Below are 24841 nucleotides of genomic sequence, written 5' to 3'. Positions count from 1 at the left end.
CACACCGTATGATACAGTAATAATCACACCATATGACATAGTAATAGTGATAATCACACCGTATGATACAGTAATAACCACACCGTATGATATAGTAATAGTGATAATCACACCGTATGACACAGTAATAATCACACCGTATGATATAGTAATAATCACACCGTATGATACAGTAATAATCACACCGTATGATACAGTAATAATCACACCGGATGATATAGTAATAATCACACCGGATGATATAGTAATAATCACACCGTATGATATAGTAATAATCACACCGTATGATACAGTAATAATCACACCGTATGATACAGTAATAATCACACCGGATGATATAGTAATAATCACACCGTATGATATAGTAATAATCACACCGGATGATATAGTAATAATCACACCGGATGATATAGTAATAATCACACCGTATGATACAGTAATAATCACACCGTATGATATAGTAATAATCACACCGTATGATATAGTAATAATCACACCGTATGATATAGTAATAATCACACCGTATGACACAGTAATAATCACACCGTATGATACAGTAATAATCACACCGTATGATACAGTAATAATCACACCGGATGATATAGTAATAATCACACCGGATGATATAGTAATAATCACACCGTCTGATATAGTAATAATCACACCATATGACATAGTAATAGTGATAATCACATCGTATGATACAGTAATAATCACACCGTATGAAATAGTAATAGTGATAATCACATCGTATGATACAGTAATAATCACACCGTATGATACAGTAATAATCACACCGTATGATATAGTAATAATCACACCGTATGATATAGTAATAATGATAATCACACCATATGACACAGTAATAGTGATAATCACGCCGTATGACACAGTAATAATCACACCATATGATACAGTAATAATCACACCGTCTGATATAGTAATAATCACACCGTTGTGATAAAACACTCCGGGATCGCCTTTGCTGGGGTCAAAGGTCACGTGCGTTCAGCATGAAACTCAGGCGCAGAGCTGGGATTCGGGTGTAACTGACCCTGGGTCAGGTTCATTAACGGTGAAAGCAATGCATAAAGGAAATAAAACATAAAACAAATCCTTGCCTGTCCGGCACTAACTAAACAATGGACAACCTAACTACCAACTGGCGGGCTTCTCCCGTCCAGCCAAACCACAGTTGCAGTGGGCACTGCTTCCACTCACGTGTGTCTCTCACACAGACAGGCTCTCTGTGTTCCCAGGCTGAGACACTCACACAACCACCTGGCATCCTTTTATATCCACCTCCCATTATTCATTAGTAAGCAGGTGTGATACTGACCAGACTAGGCCACAAAGGAAAGGAATCTGGGCGAGATATACCTGCCCTCATCCACTATTCCCACATGATTCGCACATATCCCCCCCTCTGCTCAGACCACTCCGGTCGAGCAATGACACCCGCCAAACAGTGCACTCGGGACAGGGCATCTGCATTCCCCATCTGTACCCCTGGGCGGTGCTCCACCGTAAAAGTGTAGGCCTGCAGGGCAAGGAACCACCGGGTCACCCGGCTATTCCGTTCCTTGTTCAAGTGCATCCACTTGAGAGGGGCATGGTCAGTGATCAGCCTGAACTTTCGGCCCACCAGGTAATATTTGAGGGCCTCTAGAGCCCACTTAATGGCGAGGCACTCTTTTTCTATGACCGCATACTTTTGCTCATTTTTATTCAGCTTCCTACTGAGATAGAGGACTGGGTGTTCCACTCCGTCCCTCACTTGTGAGAGTACGGCCCCGATACCGGTATCAGAGGCATCCGTTTGTACCACAAACTCACTGCGGAAGTCCGGAGTCACCAGTACTGGCTGAGAGCAAAGTGCCCGTTTTAGGATATGGAAGGCTTCTTCAGCCGCTAAACTCCAATTAATCATGACGGAGTCTTTCCCTTTTGTAAGATCTGTCAGGGGGGTAGCGATGGCTGCAAAATTGGGTATGAACCGGCGATAATAGCCGGCGATCCCCAGGAAGGCTTGCACCTGCTTCTTGTTGACAGGTTGCGGCCAGTCCTGAACCGCCTGAATCTTATCAACCTGGGGTTTAACAACACCCCTCCCAATTACATACCCCAAATACCGGGCTTCTTCTAGCCCGATGTGACATTTCTTGGGGTTCGTGGTTAGACCTGCCCCCCACAGGTCATCAATCACAGCTTGTACTTTCTGGAGATGAGTCTCCCAGTCCAAGCTGTAAATGACAATGTCATCCAAATAGGCCGAAGCGTACCGCCTATGTGGCCTCAGGACTCGATCCATCAGGCTCTGGAAGGTCGCCGGTGCTCCGTGCAGACCAAACGGCATATACACATAGTGAAATAGACCTTCCGGCGTAGCAAATGCCGTCTTTTCTCTGGCAGCCTCCGCCAGAGGGATCTGCCAATACCCCTTTGTTAGGTCTAGAGTCGTAAAATACCGGGCTTTTCCTAACCGATCTATTAACTCGTCGACCCGGGGCATAGGATAGGCATCAAATTTTGAGACCGCATTCAGTTTCCTGAAGTCATTGCAGAACCGGATGGTGCCGTCCGGTTTAGGAATTAGCACAATCGGGCTGGACCAAGCACTGTGCGATTCCTCAATGACTCCTAACTCTAACATTGCCTTCACTTCTCGGGAAACGGCTTCACGGCGCGCTTCCGGAATTCTGTAGGGTTTCACGTGAACAGTGACACCAGGTTCCGTTACGATGTCATGTTTCATTAGCGTAGTCTGCCCGGGTTTTTCTGAGAAAAACTTTTGGTTGTGAAGTAGAAACTGCCTGACCTCAGTCTTTTGCCGCTCCGAGAGAGTCTCTGCCACCCGTACCTCCGGTACGGTATGCGAGCAGACGGGACGGGCCAGCTCCGCTGACAAGGCAGACCGATCTTTCCAGGGTTTTATCAGATTCACATGATAAATCTGTTCAGGTTTCCGTTTACCTGCCTGGTATACTTCGTAGTTTACTTCACCAACTCTTTCCTTAATCTCAAAGGGGCCCTGCCACTTTGCCAGGAACTTACTGTCCACCGTGAAGACCAGGATCAACACCCTATCTCCGGGTGCAAACGTACGGATCTTGGCGCCCCTATCATAGATTCTTTTTTGGGCTCCTTGAGCCTGCATCATGTGTTCTTTGACGATAGGCATAACAGCCGCAATACGGTCCTGCATCTGTGTGACGTGATCTATCACTGTTTTAAACGGAGTGACCTGACCCTCCCAGGTTTCTTTTGCAACGTCTAACAGTCCGCGAGGACGTCGGGCGTACAATAACTCGAAAGGCGAGAATCCCGTGGAAGACTGGGGCACTTCCCTGATGGCAAAAAGCAAATACGGAAGTAAATAGTCCCAGTTCTTCCCATCCTTGTCTATCACCTTTCTCAGCATCTGCTTCAGAGTTTTATTGAACCGTTCGACCAACCCGTCTGTTTGAGGGTGATACACGGATGTGCGTAACAGTTCGAATTGTAACAACCGGCAGAGCTCCTTCACTACCCTGGACATAAAGGGAGTCCCCTGGTCGGTGAGTATCTGTTTTGGTATACCGACCCGACTAAACACATGCACCAGTTCCTTGGCAATCGTCTTGGTGGCCGTGTTACGCAAAGGGATGGCCTCCGGGTAATGAGTGGCATAATCCAAGATGACCAGGATATGTTGGTGCCCTCGTGCCGACCGTCGAAGGGGCCCAACTAAATCCATCCCAATCCTCTCAAACGGGACTTCAATAATAGGTAGGGGTACCAAAGGGCTACAAAACCGGGGCTTAGGTGCAGAGGCTTGACAGTCAGGACAAGACTCACAATATACACGAATATCGTGATGCATGCCTGGCCAAACAAAACAGTGTAATATCCTTTCGGTGGTTTTCTGGACTCCCAGGTGACCTCCCATCACATGTCCGTGGGCCAGGTTCAGCACCTGCCGCCGGTAGGGTTTTGGCACGACTAATAGTTGCACCGTATCTTCCCCCTTTTTCTTTATCTGATAGAGTAAATCATTCTCCAGAACCATGTAAGGATATGCCAGCCTAGAGCCAGGTTCTACGGGTACCCCATTTATCACTTTTACATTCGTCCTAGCCTGAGAAAGGGTAGGATCCTTTATTTGCTCGCTTTGGAAGTCATCTTTCTGAACTTCTAAATCCGGCAAATGGGGAGGTGGACGGCTGTCGGCCTCCTCCTCTTCCCCGGTCTCCTCCGTATCACCCGCCATGACTGAAAACGGGAACTGCAGGTCATTTCCCGCAGACTCTTCCCCCGAGTCTTCCGGGGAGACCTCTTCCAGGGGTTGGGGACCCACACGCGCCCTGGGAGAAGAACCATGTACACTATTACCCTGGGGTATCAACTGATTCTCCCACAATTGCCAGAAGTGGGGAAAATCCCGGCCCAGGATAACATCATGCAATAACGCCGGGACGAGTCCCACTTTATGTTGCACAGACCCATAGGAAGTAGTAATGCATATGACCGTGGTGAGGTACGAACAGGTGTCTCCATGCACACACGTTACAGAAAATTTGTCTGATGGTCCAGTCGGGGCTGACACCAGACTGGCCTTCACCAGAGTCACCACACTTCCCGAGTCTATCAATGCCACCACATTTTTGCCATCAACAGTTAAATCACACAAGTGTTTTTCCACATCCCTTTGACCGGCATTCACACTCACTACCCGTGCAACCATAGACATGCGGTTTTTAGAGTCTGTGACGTCGCACTGCATGGGTTCAGTAGTGACCGGACAGTTAGCAGCAATGTGTCCCATCTCTTGGCAACGGAAACACCTAACGGGCCCCTTGCTTAGACCATAGTTCGTTACTCTCGGCCTCGCAGTGCGGGCAGTCCCGTTTTCCTCCCCCATTGTCTTAGGGATTTTTCCATCTCCCCTACTCCCTGGAACAGTCTTACCGGTTCCACGTGGAGATGATGAAGAATGAGGTGGGGTAGCGTCGTCTCGGAGTCCTTCCGCCACGGAGTAACGTTCAACCAGATCCACCAGTTGATCTGCCGTCGTAGGATTTCCATGGCTTACCCACTTCCTCAGGGCTGGCGGTAGAGCTCTCAGGTACTTGTCCATGACGACTCTCTGGATTATCTCTGGCGCTGTCAACACCTCGGGTTGTAGCCACTTCTTCGTCACGTGGGTCAGGTCGAACATCTGTGACCGCGGTGGTTTATCCGGCTGATAAGTCCATTGATGTACTCTCTGTGCATGGACAGCGGTCGTCACTCCCAGCCGGGCCAAGATCTCGACTTTCAGTTTGTCAAAGTCCTGCGCGGCTTCAGGTTCCAAGTCATAATACGCCTTTTGGGCCTCACCGGAAAGAAACGGGGCAATCAGGCCGGCCCATCGTGCCTTCGGCCATTTTTCTCGCACCGCCGTCCGTTCAAACGTGGTCAGGTAGGCCTCGACGTCATCTTCGGTCATCATCTTCTGCCAGTACCGACTCACGTGAATCACTCTCGACTCTGCTTCCAGGTTAACCTCAGGTAAGCTTGCCAGGCGCTGCGCCACCTGATGGAGAAGCGAACGATCGGTAGCTGTCATGTCCACCAACTCCTTCAGCTGGGCCATCATCACCCGATCAGCTTCTTGCTGGACGGCGGTGGACTGTACCAGTGCTTTCACCACGTCCTCCATGCTCATGCTTGCAACGTGATGCCTGCATTCTCCACCACAATGTGATAAAACACTCCGGGATCGCCTTTGCTGGGGTCAAAGGTCACGTGCGTTCAGCATGAAACTCAGGCGCAGAGCTGGGATTCGGGTATAACTGACACTGGGTCAGGTTTATTAAAGGTGAAAGCAATGCAAAAAGGAAAAAAACATAAAAAAATCCTTGCCTGTCCGGCACTAACTAAACAATGGACAACCTAACTACCAACTGACGGGCTTCTCCCGTCCAGCCAAACCACAGTTGCAGTGGGCACTGCTTTCACTCACGTGTGTCTCTCACACAGACAGGCTCTCTGTGTTCCCAGGCTGAGACACTCACACAACCACCTGGCATCCTTTTATAGCCGCCTCCCATTATTCATTAGTAACCAGGTGAGATACTGACCAGACTAGGCCACATAGGAAAGGAATCTGGGCGAGATATACCTGCCCTCATCCACTATTCCCACATGATTCTCACACCGTATGAAATAGTGATAATCACACCGTTTGATACAGTAATAATCACACCGGATGATATAGTAATAGTGATAATCACACTGTATGATATAGTAATAATCACACCGTATGATACAGTAATAATCACACCATATGATACAGTAATAATCAGGGCTGTGGAGTCGGAGTCGGTGCTCATTTTGGTGGAGTCGGAATAAAATGGACCGACTCCGACTCCTAAAATATATAATAAATTGGGTACAGTAATTCAATGCAGAATGTGCTGAATATTTTTTCATAGGAATTTGTGAAAGTTATGAAATGTCCTATAAATGGCTGTTCTATTCCTGATCTAAGGCTACATTCACACACAGCGTTTTTCCTGTGTTTTTTGAGGATACGTTTTTCAGCTGCAAAAGCTGATCATCTTTTTAAAAAACTGCATCACCTGAAAGGTTTTTGAGCTCATAGATAATGTTTTCAATAGCAAAAGCAGATTAGAAATCTGCTCTATCTATCCATTTATCCATATCTGTCTATCCATATCGTATCTGTACCAAAAAGAATGAAAACCGGGTAGTACACCAATATATATTCTGTTCTATCTAAATATCTTGATTATTGGATCATAAAAATGATTAAATGTCTGAGGTTCACATTGTACTATAATACATTTTTCACTTAAATATAAGCAATATGTGTGGGAGTCGGAGTAAGGGAAATTGAGGAGTCGGAGTCGGAATCGCAGGTTTGGCTTACCTACTCCACAGCCCTGGTAATAATCACACCGTATGACACAGTAATAATCACACCGTATGATATAGCAATAATCACACTGTATGATATAGTAATAATCACACCGTATGATATAGTGATAATCACACCGTACGATATAGTAATAATGATAATCACACCATATGATACAGTAATAATCACACCGTATGATACAGTAATAATCACGCCGTATGATACAGTAATAATCACACCGTATGATACAGTAATAATCACACCGTATGATATAGTAATAATCACACCGGATGATATAGTAATAGTGATAATCACACTGTATGATATAGTAATAATGATAATCACACCATATGATACAGTAATAATCACACCGTATGACATAGTAATAGTGATAATCACACCGTATGATATAGTAATAATCACACCGTATGATACAGTAATAATCACACCGTATGATACAGTAATAATCACACCGTATGACATAGTAATAGTGATAATCACACCGTATGATACAGTAATAATTACACCGTATGATATAGTAATAATCACACCGTATGATACAGTAATAATCACACCGTATGATACAGTAATAATCACACCTGATGATATAGTAATAATCACACCGTATGATACAGTAATAATCACACCGTATGATACAGTAATAATCACACCGTATGATATAGTAATAATCACACCGTATGATATAGTAATAATCACACCGTATGATATAGTAATAATCACACCGTATGATACAGTAATAATCACACCGTATGATACAGTAATAATCACACCGGATGATATAGTAATAATCACACCGTATGATACAGTAATAATCACACCGTATGATACAGTAATAATCACACCGTATGATACAGTAATAATCACACCGTATGATACAGTAATAATCACACCGTATGATACAGTAATAATCACACTGTATGATATAGTAATAATCACACCGTATGATACAGTAATAATCACACCGTATGATACAGTAATAATCACACCGTATGAAATAGTAATAATCACACCGGATGATACAGTAATAATCACACCGTATGATACATTAATAGTGATAATCACACTGTATGATATAGTAATAATCACACCGTATGATACAGTAATAATCACACCGGATGATACAGTAATAATCACACCGGATGATATAGTAATAATCACACCGTATGATACAGTAATAATCACACCGTATGAAATAGTAATAATCACACCGGATGATACAGTAATAATCACACCGTATGAAATAGTAATAATCACACCGTATGATACAGTAATAATCACACCGTATGAAGTAGTATTAATCACACCGGATGATACAGTAATAATCACACCGGATGATACAGTAATAGTGATAATCACACTGTATGATATAGTAATAATCACACCGGATGATATAGTAATAATCACACCGTATGATACAGTAATAATCACACCGTATGATACAGTAATAATCACACCGTATGAAATAGTAATAATCACACCGTATGATACAGTAATAATCACACCGTATGAAATAGTATTAATCACACCGGATGATACAGTAATAGTGATAATCACACCGTATGATACAGTAATAATCACACCGTATGAAATAGTAATAATCACACCGTATGATACAGTAATAATCACACCGTATGAAATAGTAATAATCACACCGGATGATACAGTAATAATCACACCGTATGATACAGTAATAGTGATAATCACACTGTATGATATAGTAATAATCACGCCGTATGATACAGTAATAATCACACTGGATGATATAGTAATAGTGATAATCACACTGTATGATATAGCAATAATCACACCGTATGATACAGTAATAATCACACCGGATGAAATAGTAATAATCACACCGTATGATACAGTAATAATCACACCGTATGAAATAGTAATAATCACACCGGATGATACAGTAATAATCACACCGGATGATACAGTAATAGTGATAATCACACTGTATGATATAGTAATAATCACGCCGTATGATACAGTAATAATCACACCGGATGATATAGTAATAGTGATAATCACACTGTATGATATAGCAATAATCACACCGGATGATACAGTAATAATCACACCGGATGATACAGTAATAATCACACCGTATGATACAGTAATAGTGATAATCACACTGTATGATATAGTAATAATCACGCCGTATGATACAGTAATAATCACACTGGATGATATAGTAATAGTGATAATCACACTGTATGATATAGCAATAATCACACCGTATGATACAGTAATAATCACACCGTATGATACAGTAATAATCACACCGTATGATATAGTAATAATCACACCGTATGATACAGTAATCATACCGTATGTATATAGTAATTACACCGGAAGATGTAGTAGTAGTGATAATCACACCATATGATACAGTAATAATCACGCCGTATGATAGTAATAATCACACCGTATGATACAGTAATAATCACACCGGAAGATATAGTAATAGTGATAATCACACCGTATGATACAGTAATAATCACGCCGTATGATACAGTAATAATCACGCCGCATGATACAGTAATAATCACACCGTATGATACAGTAATAATCACACCGTATGAAATAGTAATAATCACACCGTATGATATAGTAATAATCACACCGTATGATACAGTAATAATCACACCGTATGATATAGTAATAGTGATAATCACACCGTATGATACAGTAATAATCACGCCGTATGATACAGTAATAATCACGCCGTATGATACAGTAATAATCACGCCGCATGATACAGTAATAATCACACCGTATGATACAGTAATAATCACACCGTATGAAATAGTAATAATCACACCGGAAGATATAGTAATAGTGATAATCACACCGTATGATACAGTAATAATCACACCGTATGATACAGTAATAGTGATAATCACACTGTATGATACAGTAATCATACTGTATGTATATAGTAATAATCACACCGTATGATACAGTAATAATCATACCGTATGTATATAGTAATTACACCGGAAGATGTAGTAGTAGTGATAATCACACCATATGATACAGTAATAATCACGCCGTATGATAGGAATAATCACACCGTATGATACAGTAATAATCACACCGGAAGATATAGTAATAGTGATAATCACACCGTATGATACAGTAATAATCACGCCGTATGATACAGTAATAATCACGTCGTATGATACAGTAATAATCACGCCGCATGATACAGTAATAATCACACCGGATGATACAGTAATAATCACACCGTATGAAATAGTAATAATCACACCGGAAGATATAGTAATAGTGATAATCACACCGTATGATACAGTAATAATCACACCGTATGATACAGTAATAATCACACCGTATGTATATAGTAATAATTACACCGGAAGATGTAGTAGTAGTGATAATCACACCGTATGATACAGTAATAGTGGATGATATGGCGTGTAGATGATGAAGGCACACTCTGAATGCAGCGTTTCCTCTCTTTTCTCTCCTCCTTGCCGTTTCTGGTTCTGGATCTCCCCTGCTGCAGGCAGAGACCCCCAATACTCCCTTGTGATGGAATACTGTGAGAAAGGGACCCTGAGAGAGCTGCTGAGACGAGAGCCCGGCCTATCATGGGAGTGTCGTGTCCAGATGTCTCTAGATGCAGCCAGAGCCTTATACCGGTGCTGTATCCTACCTGTCAGGGTCGGGGGTCCTACCCTGGAGACCATCTGCATGCCCCCCGCACATGGGGACCACTCTCGGTGGTAACTGTGACCTTGTATTTATAGATTACATCAGACGGAGATGAAAGCCATTCTCCACGGCAGTCTGAGCAGCTCCAGGCTCTGGGTGGATGGGACATACTGTGTCAAGGTAAAGTACAGCTGCGATCACAGCTTTCCACGCCGTCTGATCAGAGCTGTCTGAAGCCTGGACATTGCACAGTATCATTCTGGCCACATCATTATGTGACGCCATTTACTATCTGCAGTTATCAGGGTTTGAGTTCTCCAAGACGGAGTCGTCTATGAAAAGGAATCCAGTGAAAAGTCCAGAAAAAAGCAATGAGCTGGTGTATGTGGCTCCTGAAACCGGGCGGAACATCAACATCTACAACAAGTGGAGCGAGATCTACAGGTAGCAGCCCAGCACTGGGTGATGGACAGTGAGACTGACCACGGCGTGCTAGGACGGTCAGCGAGCCAGGATTGGGGGCATGCCAGGATTGGGGGCGAGCCAGAACTGGAGGCGAGCCAGTACTGGGGGCGTGCCAGGACTTGAGGCATGCCAGGATTGGGGGCGAGCCAAGACTGGAGGCGAGCCAGGATTGGGGGCGAGCCAGGACTGGGGGCATGCCAGGACCGGGGGCGAGCAAGGACCGGAGGCGTGCCAGCACTGGGGGCGTGCCAGAACTGGGGGCGTGCCAGGACTGGAGGAGTGCCAGGACTGGGGGCTTGCCAGGACTGGAGGCGTGCCAGGACCGGGGGCGAGCAAGGACCGGAGGGGTGCCAGCACTGGGGGCGTGCCAGGACTGGAGGAGTGCCAGGACTTGGGGCTTGCCAGGACTGGAGGCGTGCCAGGGCTGGGGGTGTGACAGGACTGGAGGCATGCCAGCACTGGGGGCATGCCAGGACGGGAGGCTTGCCAGGACTGGAGGCATGCCAGGATTGGAGGCGAGCCAGGACTGGAGGCATGCCAGGACCGGAGGCGAGACAGGACTGGGGGCGTACCAGGGCTGGGGGCGTGACAGGACTGGGGGCGTACCAGGGCTGGGGGCGTGACAGGACTGGAGGCATGCCAGGACGGGAGGCTTGCCAGGACTGGAGGCATGCCAGGATTGGAGGCAAGCCAGGACTGGAGGCGTGCCAGGACCGGAGGCGAGCCAGGACTGGAGGCGTGCCAGGGCTGGGGGCGTGACAGGACTGGAGGCATGCCAGCACTGGGGGCATGCCAGGACGGGAGGCTTGCCAGGACTGGAGGCATGCCAGGATTGGAGGCGAGCCAGGACTGGAGGCGTGCCAGGACCGGAGGCGAGCCAGGACTGGAGGCGTGCCAGGGCTGGGGGCGTGCCAGGACTGGGGGCGTGCCAGGACTGGGGGTGTGCCAGGACTGGAGGCGTGCCAGGGCTGGAGGCGTGCCAGGACTGGGGGCGTGACGGGTCTGGGGGCGTGACAGGACTGGAGGCATGGAGGCATGCTAGGACTGGAGGCGTGCCAGGACTGGGAGCGTGTCAGGACTGGAAGCGAGCCAGGACTAGGGGTGTGCCAGGACTGGGGGCGTGTCAGGACTGGTGGCGTGACAGGACTGGAGGCGTGCCAGGACTAGGGCTGTGCCAGGGCTTGAGGCGTGCCAGGACTGGGGGCGTGTCAGGACTGGGGGCGTGCCAGGACTGGAGGCGTGACAGGACTGGGGGCGTGACAGGACTGGGGGCATGACAGGGCTGGGGGCGAGCCAGGTCGGGCGGAATGACAGGACTGGGAGCATGACAGGACTGGGGGTGTGACAGGGCTGGGGGAGTGACAGGACTGGGGGCTAGCCAGGTCGGGCGGCGTGACAGGACTGGAGGCGTGACAGGACTGGGGGTGTGACAGGTCAGACGGCGTGACAGGACTGGGGGCGTGCCAGGACTGGGGGCGTGCCAGGACTGGGGGCGAGCCAGGTCGGGTGGCGTGACAGGACTGGGGGCGTGACAGGACTGGGGGCGTGCTTCTACAGTGTCTGACCATCTTCTCTTGCAGTCTAGGAGTAGTGATTTTCGAGATTGCGGTTGGTGGATTCCCATTACAAGGTGAGTGCTAAGCTCCGCGGCACACTGGAGCGGATGTTTCATCACCGGAGAGGATATTAGCGCCACAAGACTTCACTCATATACAGTCCACTGCTCCCCTGCCAGCGACATGCAGGCGTATTCTCAGGGACCCCACTGGTGAAAGCCAAAGAGGCAGCCACATCTGATGACCATCACCACTCACCCTACACCACGTATCCATTTACAACTGTAACAGGGTCTTCCAATCTCGGATACCTCTTTCAGTACCACCCCGTGTTTTCGGAGGTCCACTCTGCTTTGGCTGGAGTCTGATTGAGTGACGCTGGCTGGAATTCCTTGGTTACATGGGCGCATATAAAAGATCACTGCTTCTCCACGTATTTCCAGTCTGACAACACTTTACTCACAGGACACAGAATATATCACACAGATACAGAGGGCAGGCCAATAGAAAAGCGGCAGGCCAGACATGCATTACAAAAGCCGCAGGTGGCCGGAGCCTGCCGATGTTTACTGTGGGAATTACAAAGGTGTGGGGGGCGGACAAAAGGAGAATATCGTGTCCCCTCTGCCCAGGGCTCAGCCTGTGGGCTGATGCATTACGGAAATGCATCTCCCATGGAACCTATTATACATACATATAACTGCACAACATATTCTGGGTGCTGAGTGGTTCTGTAACAACAACCATATTTGTGGCAATATTCTGTGATAAGATCATTGCTGACACACAATAATCTGAGCCTGTGGATATACCGCGGGCGCCATGTTATCTGTCACCGGTTATGGCTCAGCGTCTCCCAGGATCAGGTTACACACGTGCGCACCGCTGAAGGCCGCTATTAGTCACAATGGCCGTCTGAAGGGTGGGATCAGCTGCACAATACTGGGAAATTCATACATTTCATCCGCATTGCCAGATTTTTCTGCAGAGAATCTTGAAGACATTCACCAGAAGCTCTGCACAAGGGTTGATGCCGACCTCCCTACCTCGTGTCCTCCTGCTCTTTGTGATGTCATTAGGAGAAGTCTAGCGATGGATCCAGGGAGCCGTCCCTCGGCTGGAGGTCTGTAGGATCACTCCATAGCTTCATGGCCTCCTGTAATGGATGAATTAGTTACCATAAGATTGGAGGCCTAGTGTCCACCCCTTACATTGGCGTGCAGCACCAGGGGTCACTACCCCCGACCTCCTGGATACAGACGGGTGCGGCTGCTCACATGTGGCTTCCACACACCTCAGGTACAGGGATTACTGATGGCGCTTCCCATCTATCAGGAGGACGGGGTCGGAGTATCCCATGTGGGCCTCAGCATTGTAGATGATGGGAGCTGTGATGCACCCAGCGGTTACCACAACACCCATTATCCACACTGTAGACCACTCCATGCCTGCATGGCCTCCTGTATGGAATGGTGATGGAGAAAGGATGGGGGCCCAGTTTCCTCCATTGGTGGGAGTCCCTTAACCTATCACAGCTTTGGAGCCTCTATCTATCACACAATCATGCAGTATATTCAATAAGTCATTCATTTCATTGTAAAGACTTTCTCCACTACTAGGTTAACGCCTTCTGAAATACAATCTGTCACTATAATTGTGCTTCCCCATCTGAGCAGCATGATGTCGGGACTGAGACCCTGATTCCAGCGATGTGTCACTTACTGTCCTACTTGTCAGTAGTGATGAGCGAGTATACTCGTTGCTCGGGTGTCCTCCGAGTATTTTGGCTGTGCTCGGAAATTTAGTTTCCGTCGTCTCAGCTGCATGATTTGCGACTGCTGGACAGGCTGAATACATGTGAGGAATGCCTGTTTGTTAGGAAATCCCCACATGTATTCAGCCTGTCTGCAAAGTCACAAATCATGCAGATAAGATAGAAAACTAAATCTCCGAGCACTGCCAAAATACTCGGAGGAAACCCGAGCAACAAGTATACTCGCTCATCACTAGTTGTCATTTTTTATCACCGTTTTATCTGCTGGAGATCTAGTGGTGCTCTAAATGCTGAGCTCTGTAGCATCCCACCCACATCACTCTCATTCACTAAGTTCTCCACAGTGCTGCACCGCCCTACATATCATTCCTGTCTACCACCTACCCGTCCTCTCCACAGTGCTGCACCGCCCTACATATCATTCCTGTCTACCACCTACCCGTCCTCTCCACAGTGCTGCACCGCCCTACATATCATTCCTGTCTACCACCTACCCGTCCTCTCCACAGTGCTGCACCGCCCTACATATCATTCCTGTCTACCACCTACCCATCCTCTCCACAGTGCTGCACCGCCCTACATATCATTCCTGTCTACCACCTACACATCCTCTCCACAGTGCTGCACCGCCCTACATATCATTCCTGTCTACCACCTACCCGTCCTCTCCACAGTGCTGCACCGCCCTACATATCATTCCTGTCTACCACCTACCCGTCCTCTCCACAGTGCTGCACCGCCCTACATATCATTCCTGTCTACCACCTACCCATCCTCTCCACAGTGCTGCACTGCCCTACATATCATTCCTGTCTACCACCTACCCATCCTCTCCACAGTGCTGCACCGCCCTACATATCATTCCTGTCTACCACCTACACATCCTCTCCACAGTGCTGCACCGCCCTACATATCATTCCTGTCTACCACCTACACATCCTCTCCACAGTGCTGCACCGCCCTACATATCATTCCTGTCTACCACCTACCCGTCCTCTCCACAGTGCTGCACCGCCCTACATATCATTCCTGTCTACCACCTACACATCCTCTCCACAGTGCTGCACCGCCCTACATATCATTCCTGTCTACCACCTACCCATCCTCTCCACAGTGCTGCACCGCCCTACATATCATTCCTGTCTACCACCTACCCGTCCTCTCCACAGTGCTGCACCGCCCTACATATCATTCCGGTCTACCACCTACACATCCTCTCCACAGTGCTGCACCGCCCTACATATCATTCCTGTCTACCACCTACCCGTCTTCTCCACAGTGCTGCACCGCCCTACATATCATTCCTGTCTACCACCTACCCGTCCTCTCCACAGTGCTGCAGCGCCCTACATATCATTCCTGTCTACCACCTACCCATCCTCTCCACAGTGCTGCACCGCCCTACATATCATTCCTGTCTACCACCTACCCGTCCTCTCCACAGTGCTGCACCGCCCTACATATCATTCCTGTCTACCACCTACCCATCCTCTCCACAGTGCTGCACTGCCCTACATCTCCTCATCTGTGTCTACCACCTACCCGTCGTCTCCACAGTGCTGCACCACCCTACATCTCCTAATCTCTGTCTACCACCTACCCGTCCTCTCCACAGTGCTGCACTGCCCTACATCTCCTCCTTTTATGTCCACCACCTACCCATCCTCTCCACAGTGCTGCACCGCCCTACATCTCCTCATCTCTGTCTACCACCTACCTGTCTTCTCCACAGTGCTGCACCACCCTACATCTCCTCATCTCTATCTACCACCTACCCATCCTCTCCACAGTGCTGCACTGCCCTACATCTCCTCCTCATCTCTACCACCTACCCGTCCTCTCCACAGTGCTGCACTGCCCTACATCTCCTCCTCATCCATGTCTATCCCCTACCCGTTCTCTCCACAGTGCTGCACCACCCTACATCTCCTCCTCATCTCTGTCTACCACCTACCTGTCCTCTCCACAGTGCTGCACCGCCCTACATCTCCTCATCTCAGTCTACCACCTACCCGTCCACCCCACAGTGCTGCACTGCCCTACATCTCCTCATCTGTCTACCACCTACCCGTCCTCTCCAAAGTGCTGCACCGCCCTACATCTCCTCATCTCAGTCTACCACCTACCCGTCCACCCCACAGGGCTGCACTGCCCTACATCTCCTCATCTCTGTCTACCACCTACCTGTCCTCTCCACAGTGCTGCACCACCCTACATCTCCTCATCTGTGTCTACCACCTACCCATCCTCTCCACAGTGCTGCACCATCTTACATCTCCTCATCTGTGTCTACCACCTACCCGTCCTCTCCACAGTGCTGCACTGCCCTACATGTCCTCCTCATCTGTATACCACCTACCCCTCCTCTCCACAGTGCTGCACCATCCTACATCTCCTCATCTCTATCTACCACCTACCTGTCCTCTCCACAGTGCCGCACCGCCCTACATCTCCTCCTCATCTATGTCTACCACCTACCCGTCCTCTCCACAGTGCTGCACCGCCCTACATCTCCTCATCTCTGTCTACCACCTACCCATCCTCCCCACAGTGCTGCACTGCCCTACATCTCCTCATCTCTGTCTACACCTACCTGTCCTCTCCACAGTGCTGCACCGCCCTACATCTCCTCCACATCTCTGTCTATCACCTACATCTCCACAGTGCTGCATCACCCTACATCTCCTCATCTGTGTCTATCACCTACCCGTCCTCTCCACAGTGCTGCACCACCCTACATCTCCTCATCTGTCTACCACCTACCCGTCCTCTCCACAGTGCTGCACCACCCTACATCTCCTCCTCATCTGTCTACCACCTACTCGTCCTCTCCACAGTGCTGCACCACCCTACATCTCCTCATCTCTGTCTACCACCTACCCGTCCTCTCCACAGTGCTGCACCACCCTACATCTCCTCCTCATCTGTGTCTACCACCTACCCCTCCTCTCCACAGTGCTGCACCGCCCTACATCTCATCTCTGTCTACCACCTACCTGTCTTCTCCACAGTGCTGCACCACCCTACATCTCCTCATCTCTATCTACCACCTACTCGTCCTCTCCACAGTGCTGCACCACCCTACATCTCCTCATCTCTGTCTACCACCTACCCGTCCTCTCCACAGTGCTGCACCACCCTACATCTCATCTCTGTCTACCACCTACCTGTCCTCTCCACAGTGCTGCACCGCCCTACATCTCCTCATCTCAGTCTACCACCTACCCGTCCACCCCACAGTGCTGCACTGCCCTACATCTCCTCCTCATCTGAGTCTACCACCTACCCCTCCTCTCCACAGTGCTGCACCGCCCTACATCTCATCTCTGTCTACCACCTACCTGTCTTCTCCACAGTGCTGCACCACCCTACATCTCCTCATCTCTATCTACCACCTACTCGTCCTCTCCACAGTGCTGCACCACCCTACATCTCCTCATCTCTGTCTTCCACCTACCCCTCCTCTCCACAGTGCTGCACCGCCCTACATCTCATCTCTGTCTACCACCTACCTGTCCTCTCCACAGTGCTGCACCGCCCTACATCTCCTCATCTCAGTCTACCACCTACCCGTCCACCCCACAGTGCTGCACTGCCCTACATCTCCTCATCTGTCTACCACCTACCCGTCCTCTCCAAAGTGCTGCACCGCCCTACATCTCCTCATCTCAGTCTACCACCTACCCGTCCACCCCACAGGGCTGCACTGCCCTACATCTCCTCATCTCTGTCTACCACCTACCCGTCCTCTCCACAGTGCTGCACCGCCCTACATCTGCTCCACATCTCTGTCTATCACCTACATCTCCACAGTGCTGCATCACCCAACATCGCCTCATCTGTGTCTACCACCTACCCGTCCTCTCCACAGTGCTGCACCATCTTACATCTCCTCATCTGTGTCTACCACCTACCCGTCCTCTCCACAGTGCTGCACTGCCCTACATGTCCTCCTCATCTATATACCACCTACCCCTCCTCTCCACAGTGCTGCACCATCCTACATCTCCTCATCTCTATCTACCACCTACCTGTCCTCTCCACAGTGCCGCACCGCCCTACATCTCCTCCTCATCTATGTCTACCACCTACCTGTCCTCTCCACAGTGCTGCACCGCCCTACATCTCCTCATCTCTGTCTACCACCTACCCATCCTCCCCACAGTGCTGCTCTGCCCTACATCTCCTCACCTGTCTACCACCTACCCGTCCTCTCCACAGTGCTGCACTGCCCTACATCTCCTCCTCATCTCTGTCTACCACCTACCTGTCCTCTCCACAGTGCTGCACCGCCCTACATCTCCTCCACATCTCTGTCTATCACCTACATCTCCACAGTGCTGCATCACCCTACATCTCCTCATCTGTGTCTATCACCTACCCGTCCTCTCCACAGTGCTGCACCACCCTACATCTCCTCATCTGTCTACCACCTACCCGTCCTCTCCACAGTGCTGCACCACCCTACATCTCCTCCTCATCTGTCTACCACCTACTCGTCCTCTCCACAGTGCTGCACCACCCTACATCTCATCTCTGTCTACCACCTACCCGTCCTCTCCACAGTGCTGCACCACCCTACATCTCCTCCTCATCTGTGTCTACCACCTACCCCTCCTCTCCACAGTGCTGCACCGCCCTACATCTCATCTCTGTCTACCACCTACCTGTCTTCTCCACAGTGCTGCACCACCCTACATCTCCTCCTCATCTGTGTCTACCACCTACCCCTCCTCTCCACAGTGCTGCACCGCCCTACATCTCATCTCTGTCTACCACCTACCCGTCCTCTCCACAGTGCTGCACCACCCTACATCTCCTCCTCATCTGTCTACCACCTACTCGTCCTCTCCACAGTGCTGCACCACCCTACATCTCCTCATCTCTGTCTACCACCTATCCGTCCTCTCCACAGTGCTGCACCACCCTACATCTCCTCCTCATCTGTGTCTACCACCTACCCCTCCTCTCCACAGTGCTGCACTGCCCTACATCTCCTCCTCATCTCTACCACCTACCCGTCCTCTCCACAGTGCTGCACCGCCCTACATCTCCTCATCTCTGTCTACCACCTACCCGTCCTCTCCACAGTGCTGCACTGCCCTACATCTCCTCATCTGTCTACCACCTACCCATCCTCTCCACAGTGCTGCACCGCCCTACATCTCCTCCTCATCTCTGTCTATCACCTACATCTCCACAGTGCTGCACCACCCTACATCTCCTCATCTCTGTCTACCACCTACCCGTCCTCTCCACAGTGCTGCACCACCCTACATCTCCTCATCTGTGTCTACCACCTACCCGTCCTCTCCACAGTGCTGCACCGCCCTACATCTCCTCATCTGTATACCACCTACCCCTCCTCTCCACAGTGCTGCACCGCCCTACATCTCCTCCTCATCTGTATACCACCTACCCATCCTCTCCACAGTGCTGCACCGCCCTACATCTCATCTCTGTCTACCACCTACCTGTCTTCTCCACAGTGCTGCACCACCCTACATCTCCTCATCTCTATCTACCACCTACCCGTCCTCCCCACAGTGCTGCACCGCCCTACATCTACTTCTCATCTGTCTACCACCTACCCATCCTCTCCACAGTGCTGCACCACCCCAATGCGTCTCCATTCTCTTTGGTCTATCTCCTTTGATAGCACAGTGAAGATCAGTTGATATTACATTTGCGTTCTTTGAGAACACAGATGAAAAATAGGAATGTAAACGTTTGACCATCTCAACCTCATTTTTGACCACTTCACCCTTTTCATCCAGTATTGTAGCTTACAAACAGCAGTTCCTCCTGATGTCTTTCTGATGTCTGTTAATGCTCCTGCTGAATTAAGTGCTGCAGAATATGTTGGTGCTATAGAAATAAAATTATTATAATAGTGATAAGCTCCTGCTGATAAAACAGTGATTTTATCAAAACTGCAGTAAGCCGCTCAGGATGCGACATATGGCTGGAATCAGGATCTCCGTCTCTTCCATGCCACTCTCAGATTAGGTGGTGAACTGGTGAGATTCACTTTAAATACTATATTCCCCAATGTAAGACACAATTGATAATTATTTTACGCTCTTATATAGCGCTATCATATTCCACAGCGCTTTACAGACATCATTACTGTCCCCATTAAGGTCACAATCTGAATTCCCCATCAGTATGTCTCCGCTCCGGCAGCGTTCCGGTGATGTCGGCGCTGGGTCTCTTCAGGGTCCTGTGACATTACTATGCCATGTGAGCCCCCCGTAGCTGCTGTAGATGAACTTGGGCCATCAGGGGGAGGTGAGCAGTCGCTGACTGGCTGCAGGGGGCTCACATGGCATAACAGTGTCACAAGACCCTCAAGAGACCCTGCGCCAACACCACTGGAACGGTGCAAGAGACATTCATTACATAGGTAAAGCATAGAAGGGATTTTAGGAGGGGTTGTCCTAGCAGAGAGCACCCACAGTAAGCTTCATGGCGATCTTGGGAGCGGTTCATCAGGTCAGTGCGGCCCTTGAACCAGAAAATATTGTGCCCCCCTGTACTAGAGGAATCGGGGCGCAGTGACGGCCAGAAGTCATATTTCAGTTCATGCACTTTCATTTTCCGCCATTATAAGTTGCTTTGGGGACAAGAGAGACATTTTCAGGATTTCCATGTTTAGATGTTTGGTGTCTGGATACATGGTAATGACGGCGTAATGTGCATTGTTTGCAGAGATTGCAGATCTGCTGATCGCTCTCTTGAATCAGATGGAGGCCTAGGACCACGCACCGAGGCCACGGTGCACCTCGCAGAAGAGGATGGAAGCACTACAGATTTCAGCATGTCACGGGGCAGTGGAAGCTGTCAGCGCTTGTCCCAAGGATGCGGGTATACCTCCAGACAGAGGAGCATATGATGGCTGCACCTGTGACATCTGTCCTGACACTAGATCCACCTATTAAATATAAAGTATTACTGATAATGTGTGCGGTATTATTGGACACAACGCTGTGCTATAGCAGCCAGTGTGTACAGGTCACAGCTCCTTCCCCACCTATGAAATGAGCCTTGTACATCTGCACAGGTCCCAGATCATGCCCGCTATACCCTCCCATAGAAATCACTGTGCCCGTGATCAGGATTGTGCTCAGAGACTACAGGCTGCGTCAGGTCGGCGCCGTTATACTGATTACATTGATACCTGTCAGCAGGATTGTGCTCAGAGACTACAGGCTGCGTCAGGTCGGTGCTGTTACACTGATACCTGTCAGCAGGATTGTGCTCAGAGACTACAGGCTGCGTCAGGTCGGTGCTGTTATACTGATTACACTGATATCTGTGAGCAGGATTGTGCTCAGAGACTACAGGCTGCGTCAGGTCGGTGCTGTTATACTGATTACACTGATATCTGTCAGCAGGATTGTGCTCACAGACTACCGCCTGCGTCAGGTCGGTGCTGTTACACTGATATCTGTCAGCAGGATTGTGCTCAGAGACTACAGGCTGCGTCAGGTCGGTGCTGTTATTCTGATTACACTGATATCTGTCAGCAGGATTGTGCTCAGAGAGTACAGACAGTGTCAGGTCGGTGCTGTTATACTGATTACACTGATACCTGTCAGCAGGATTGTGCTCAGAGACTACAGGCTGCGTCAGGTCGGTGCTGTTATTCTGATTACACTGATATCTGTCAGCAGGATTGTGCTCAGAGAGTACAGACAGTGTCAGGTCGGTGCTGTTATACTGATTACACTGATATCTGTCAGCAGGATTGTGCTCAAAGACTACAGGCTGCTTCAGGTCGGTGCTGCTATACTGATTACACCGATACCTGCGAAAACGCGAAAAATAAGCATCCCATGCATTCCGATGGGATTCCGCAATGCTGTGCTAATGCTGCGGTTTTTACCGCGGCGGAATCGCTTCGCGGTAAAAAACACAACATGCTCATTAATTTCGCGGAATCGCGGCGATCCCGCACCCATAGGAATGCATTGTTCTGCTTACTTTCCGCATGTGGCTGTGCACACCATGCGAAAAGTAAGCAGAACATTTGCGGATGGTACCCACGGTTCGGAGGAGAGGAGACTGTCCTCCGGGCACCATATCCCTGTAAAAAATAGAATTTAAAATAAAAAATATTGTTATTCTCACCTTCCGACGTCCCGCGCAGCCTTCCCGCCTCTCTCCACACTCCCGGTCCCAGTAATCCTTTGTGAGCGATGATGTCCGTTCTTGCGGTCATCGTGAATGACCGCGAGACGTCGCGATCCTGCGAGAACAGACGTCATCGCGGTAATTGTCGCAAAGGATTACTGGGACCGGGAGTGTGGAGAGAGGCGGGAAGGCTGCGCGGGACGTCGGAAGGTGAGAATAACAAAATTATTTTTTTTATTATTATTTTTTACATTCTATCTTTTACTATTGATGCTGCATAGGCAGCCTCAATAGTAAAAAGTAGGTCACACTCGTCAAACACTATGTTTGACAAGTGTGACCAACCTGTCAGTCAGTTCTCCAAGCGATGCTACAGATCACTGGAAAACGCTAGCAATTCTGCAAGCTAATTTCGCTTGCAAAATGCTAGTTTTTCTGCGGGAAAATCGCGGGAATTTAAAATGCGATTTTCCCACAGAATGGAATTCCGGAATTCTCGCGGTAATTTCCGCGAGAGTTCCGCTACGTGTGAACCCAGCCTTAAGAGGAGACTTTGTGCAGCAGGCCTTCATGGTAAAATAGCTGCTAGGAAACCACTGCTAAGGACAGGCCACAAGCAGAAGAGACTTGTTTGGGCTAAAGAACCCAAGGAATGGACATTAGACCAGTGGAAATCTGTGCTTTGGTCTGATGAGTCCAAATTTGAGATCTTTGGTTCCAACCACCGTGTCTTTGTGCGACGCAGAAAAGGTGAACGGATGGACTCTACATGCCTGGTTCCCACCGTGAAGCATGGAGGAGGAGGTGTGATGGTGTGCGGGTGCTTTGCTGGTAACACTGTTGGGGATTTATTCAAAATTGAAGGCATACTGAACCAGCATGGCTACCACAGCATCCTGCAGCGGTATGCTATTCCACCCGGTTTGGGTTTAGTTGGACCATCATCTATTTTTCAACAGGACAATGGCCTCAAACACACCTCCAGGCTGTGTAAGGGCTATCTGACCAAGAAGGATAGTGATGGGGTGCTACGCCAGATGACCTGGCCTCCACAGTCACCAGACCTGAACCCAATCGAGATGGTTTGGGGTGAGCTGGACCGAAGAGTGAAGGCAAAAGGGCCGACAAGTGCTAAGCATCTCTGGGAACTCCTTCAAGACTGTTGGAAGACCATTTCCGGTGACTACCTCTTGAAGCTCATCAAGAGAATGCCAAGAGTGTGCAAAGCAGTAATCAAAGCAAAAGGTGGCTACTGTGAAGAACCTAGAACATAAGACATATTTTCAGTTGTTTCTCACTTTCTTGTTAATTATATAATTCCACATGTGGTAATTCATAGTTTTGATGCCTTCAGAGAGAATCTACAATCTTCATAGTCATGAAAATAAAGAAAACTCTTTGCATGAGAAGGTGTGTCCAAACTTTTGGTCTGTACTGTATATATCGAGAAAAAACAGAATCCCCTTGAGCAAGTGAGGGCCGAGAGCGGCGGCTGCAGCCATTGTGACACCTTTATAATTACTTTATAGCATCACATAAAAGGATGAAATGCACATTACACATGATCTCCCGCAGCGTCGGCCCCTGGTGATGATTTTTGTCTCAATATATATAATATCCATTATGTAAATTAGGGGGCGGGGCAGTGAGGGACCTGTCAGCAGGCTTCATTATGAATGTCTAAGCAGAGCTCCACATCCCAGGCCGGAGGGCGAGAATCTCAGTAACTGAACGCTACAAATCCAGATTCCACAAGAACCACAAGACAGATTCATCAGCAGGTATCAGTGTAGTCAGCATGACGCTCTGTGCAGTCAGTGAGCACAATCCTGCTGACAGGCCGCCTTACTAGATCCGTTCCTCCCGTGTGCGGTGCGCTACTCACCGATGGCCGCCCGGTCTCGGCCCGCAGCCCCTCTTCCTCGGCTCAGGCAGGGTGTTGGCGCAGGTTCGGCTGCTGGTAATGGGGAAAAGGTTCCCAGGCAATCGCCCAATAATGGGTCCACAGCCGTCCGGGTCCTGACCAGGGCGTGAGGATTCTGACTGGTCACACCGGACGTCGTGCTGAGCGTACGTCCCCCGCGGGCCATCTGCCCCATCAGGACACCGAGAACGTCCGGCCGTCACTGACACCGTGGCCCGGACGACGCCGGCGACCTCTGCGCCCAGAGACCCCAGTGCTGGTGGGTCTAATGGCCGGTCACAAGGGGCGAAAGAGGGCGACGATCAGTGAGGAGAAAAGTCACACAAAGGGAAGAACCGTGGGGCCTGGAAAGCCGCAAACGGCCGCTCTGTGTGCACAGCGCG

The 24841-nt window shown here is 49.1% G+C and overlaps 1 protein-coding gene and 1 long non-coding RNA gene across 3 annotated transcripts in view; one reads left to right on the top strand and one right to left on the bottom strand.

Annotated features, from left to right (window-relative positions):
* The window catches only part of MLKL (mixed lineage kinase domain like pseudokinase), a 25756-nt gene extending 4397 nt beyond the window's left edge, over positions 1-21359 (top strand). The window contains exons 5-10 of one of the 2 annotated variants that reach the window (XM_073565322.1): positions 10455-10590; positions 10699-10783; positions 10902-11047; positions 12649-12698; positions 13601-13747; positions 21110-21359. In XM_073565322.1, coding sequence (XP_073421423.1) covers positions 10455-10590; positions 10699-10783; positions 10902-11047; positions 12649-12698; positions 13601-13747; positions 21110-21156 — 611 coding nt within the window. In that variant the 3' untranslated portion in view covers positions 21157-21359. Of the gene's footprint in view, positions 1-10454; positions 10591-10698; positions 10784-10901; positions 11048-12648; positions 12703-13556; positions 13748-21109 lie in introns of both variants that reach the window. The other variant, XM_073565323.1, reaches the window with a different exon arrangement.
* Positions 13697-24841, bottom strand: LOC141079416 (uncharacterized). Its single transcript, XR_012228381.1, has 2 exons — positions 24420-24841; positions 13697-13780 (listed from the first exon to the last, which is right to left on the bottom strand). It is a non-coding gene; the product is annotated as an uncharacterized lncRNA (long non-coding RNA).

Source organism: Dendrobates tinctorius, unplaced genomic scaffold (genome assembly GCF_039654945.1).
Source record: "Dendrobates tinctorius isolate UK_male_01 unplaced genomic scaffold, ASM3965494v1 ptg000663l, whole genome shotgun sequence".
In the NCBI taxonomy this organism is placed as follows: Eukaryota; Metazoa; Chordata; class Amphibia; order Anura; family Dendrobatidae; genus Dendrobates; species Dendrobates tinctorius.
Note: the sequence above shows the minus strand (reverse complement) of the source record. Positions and strands in the feature narration are given on the sequence as shown.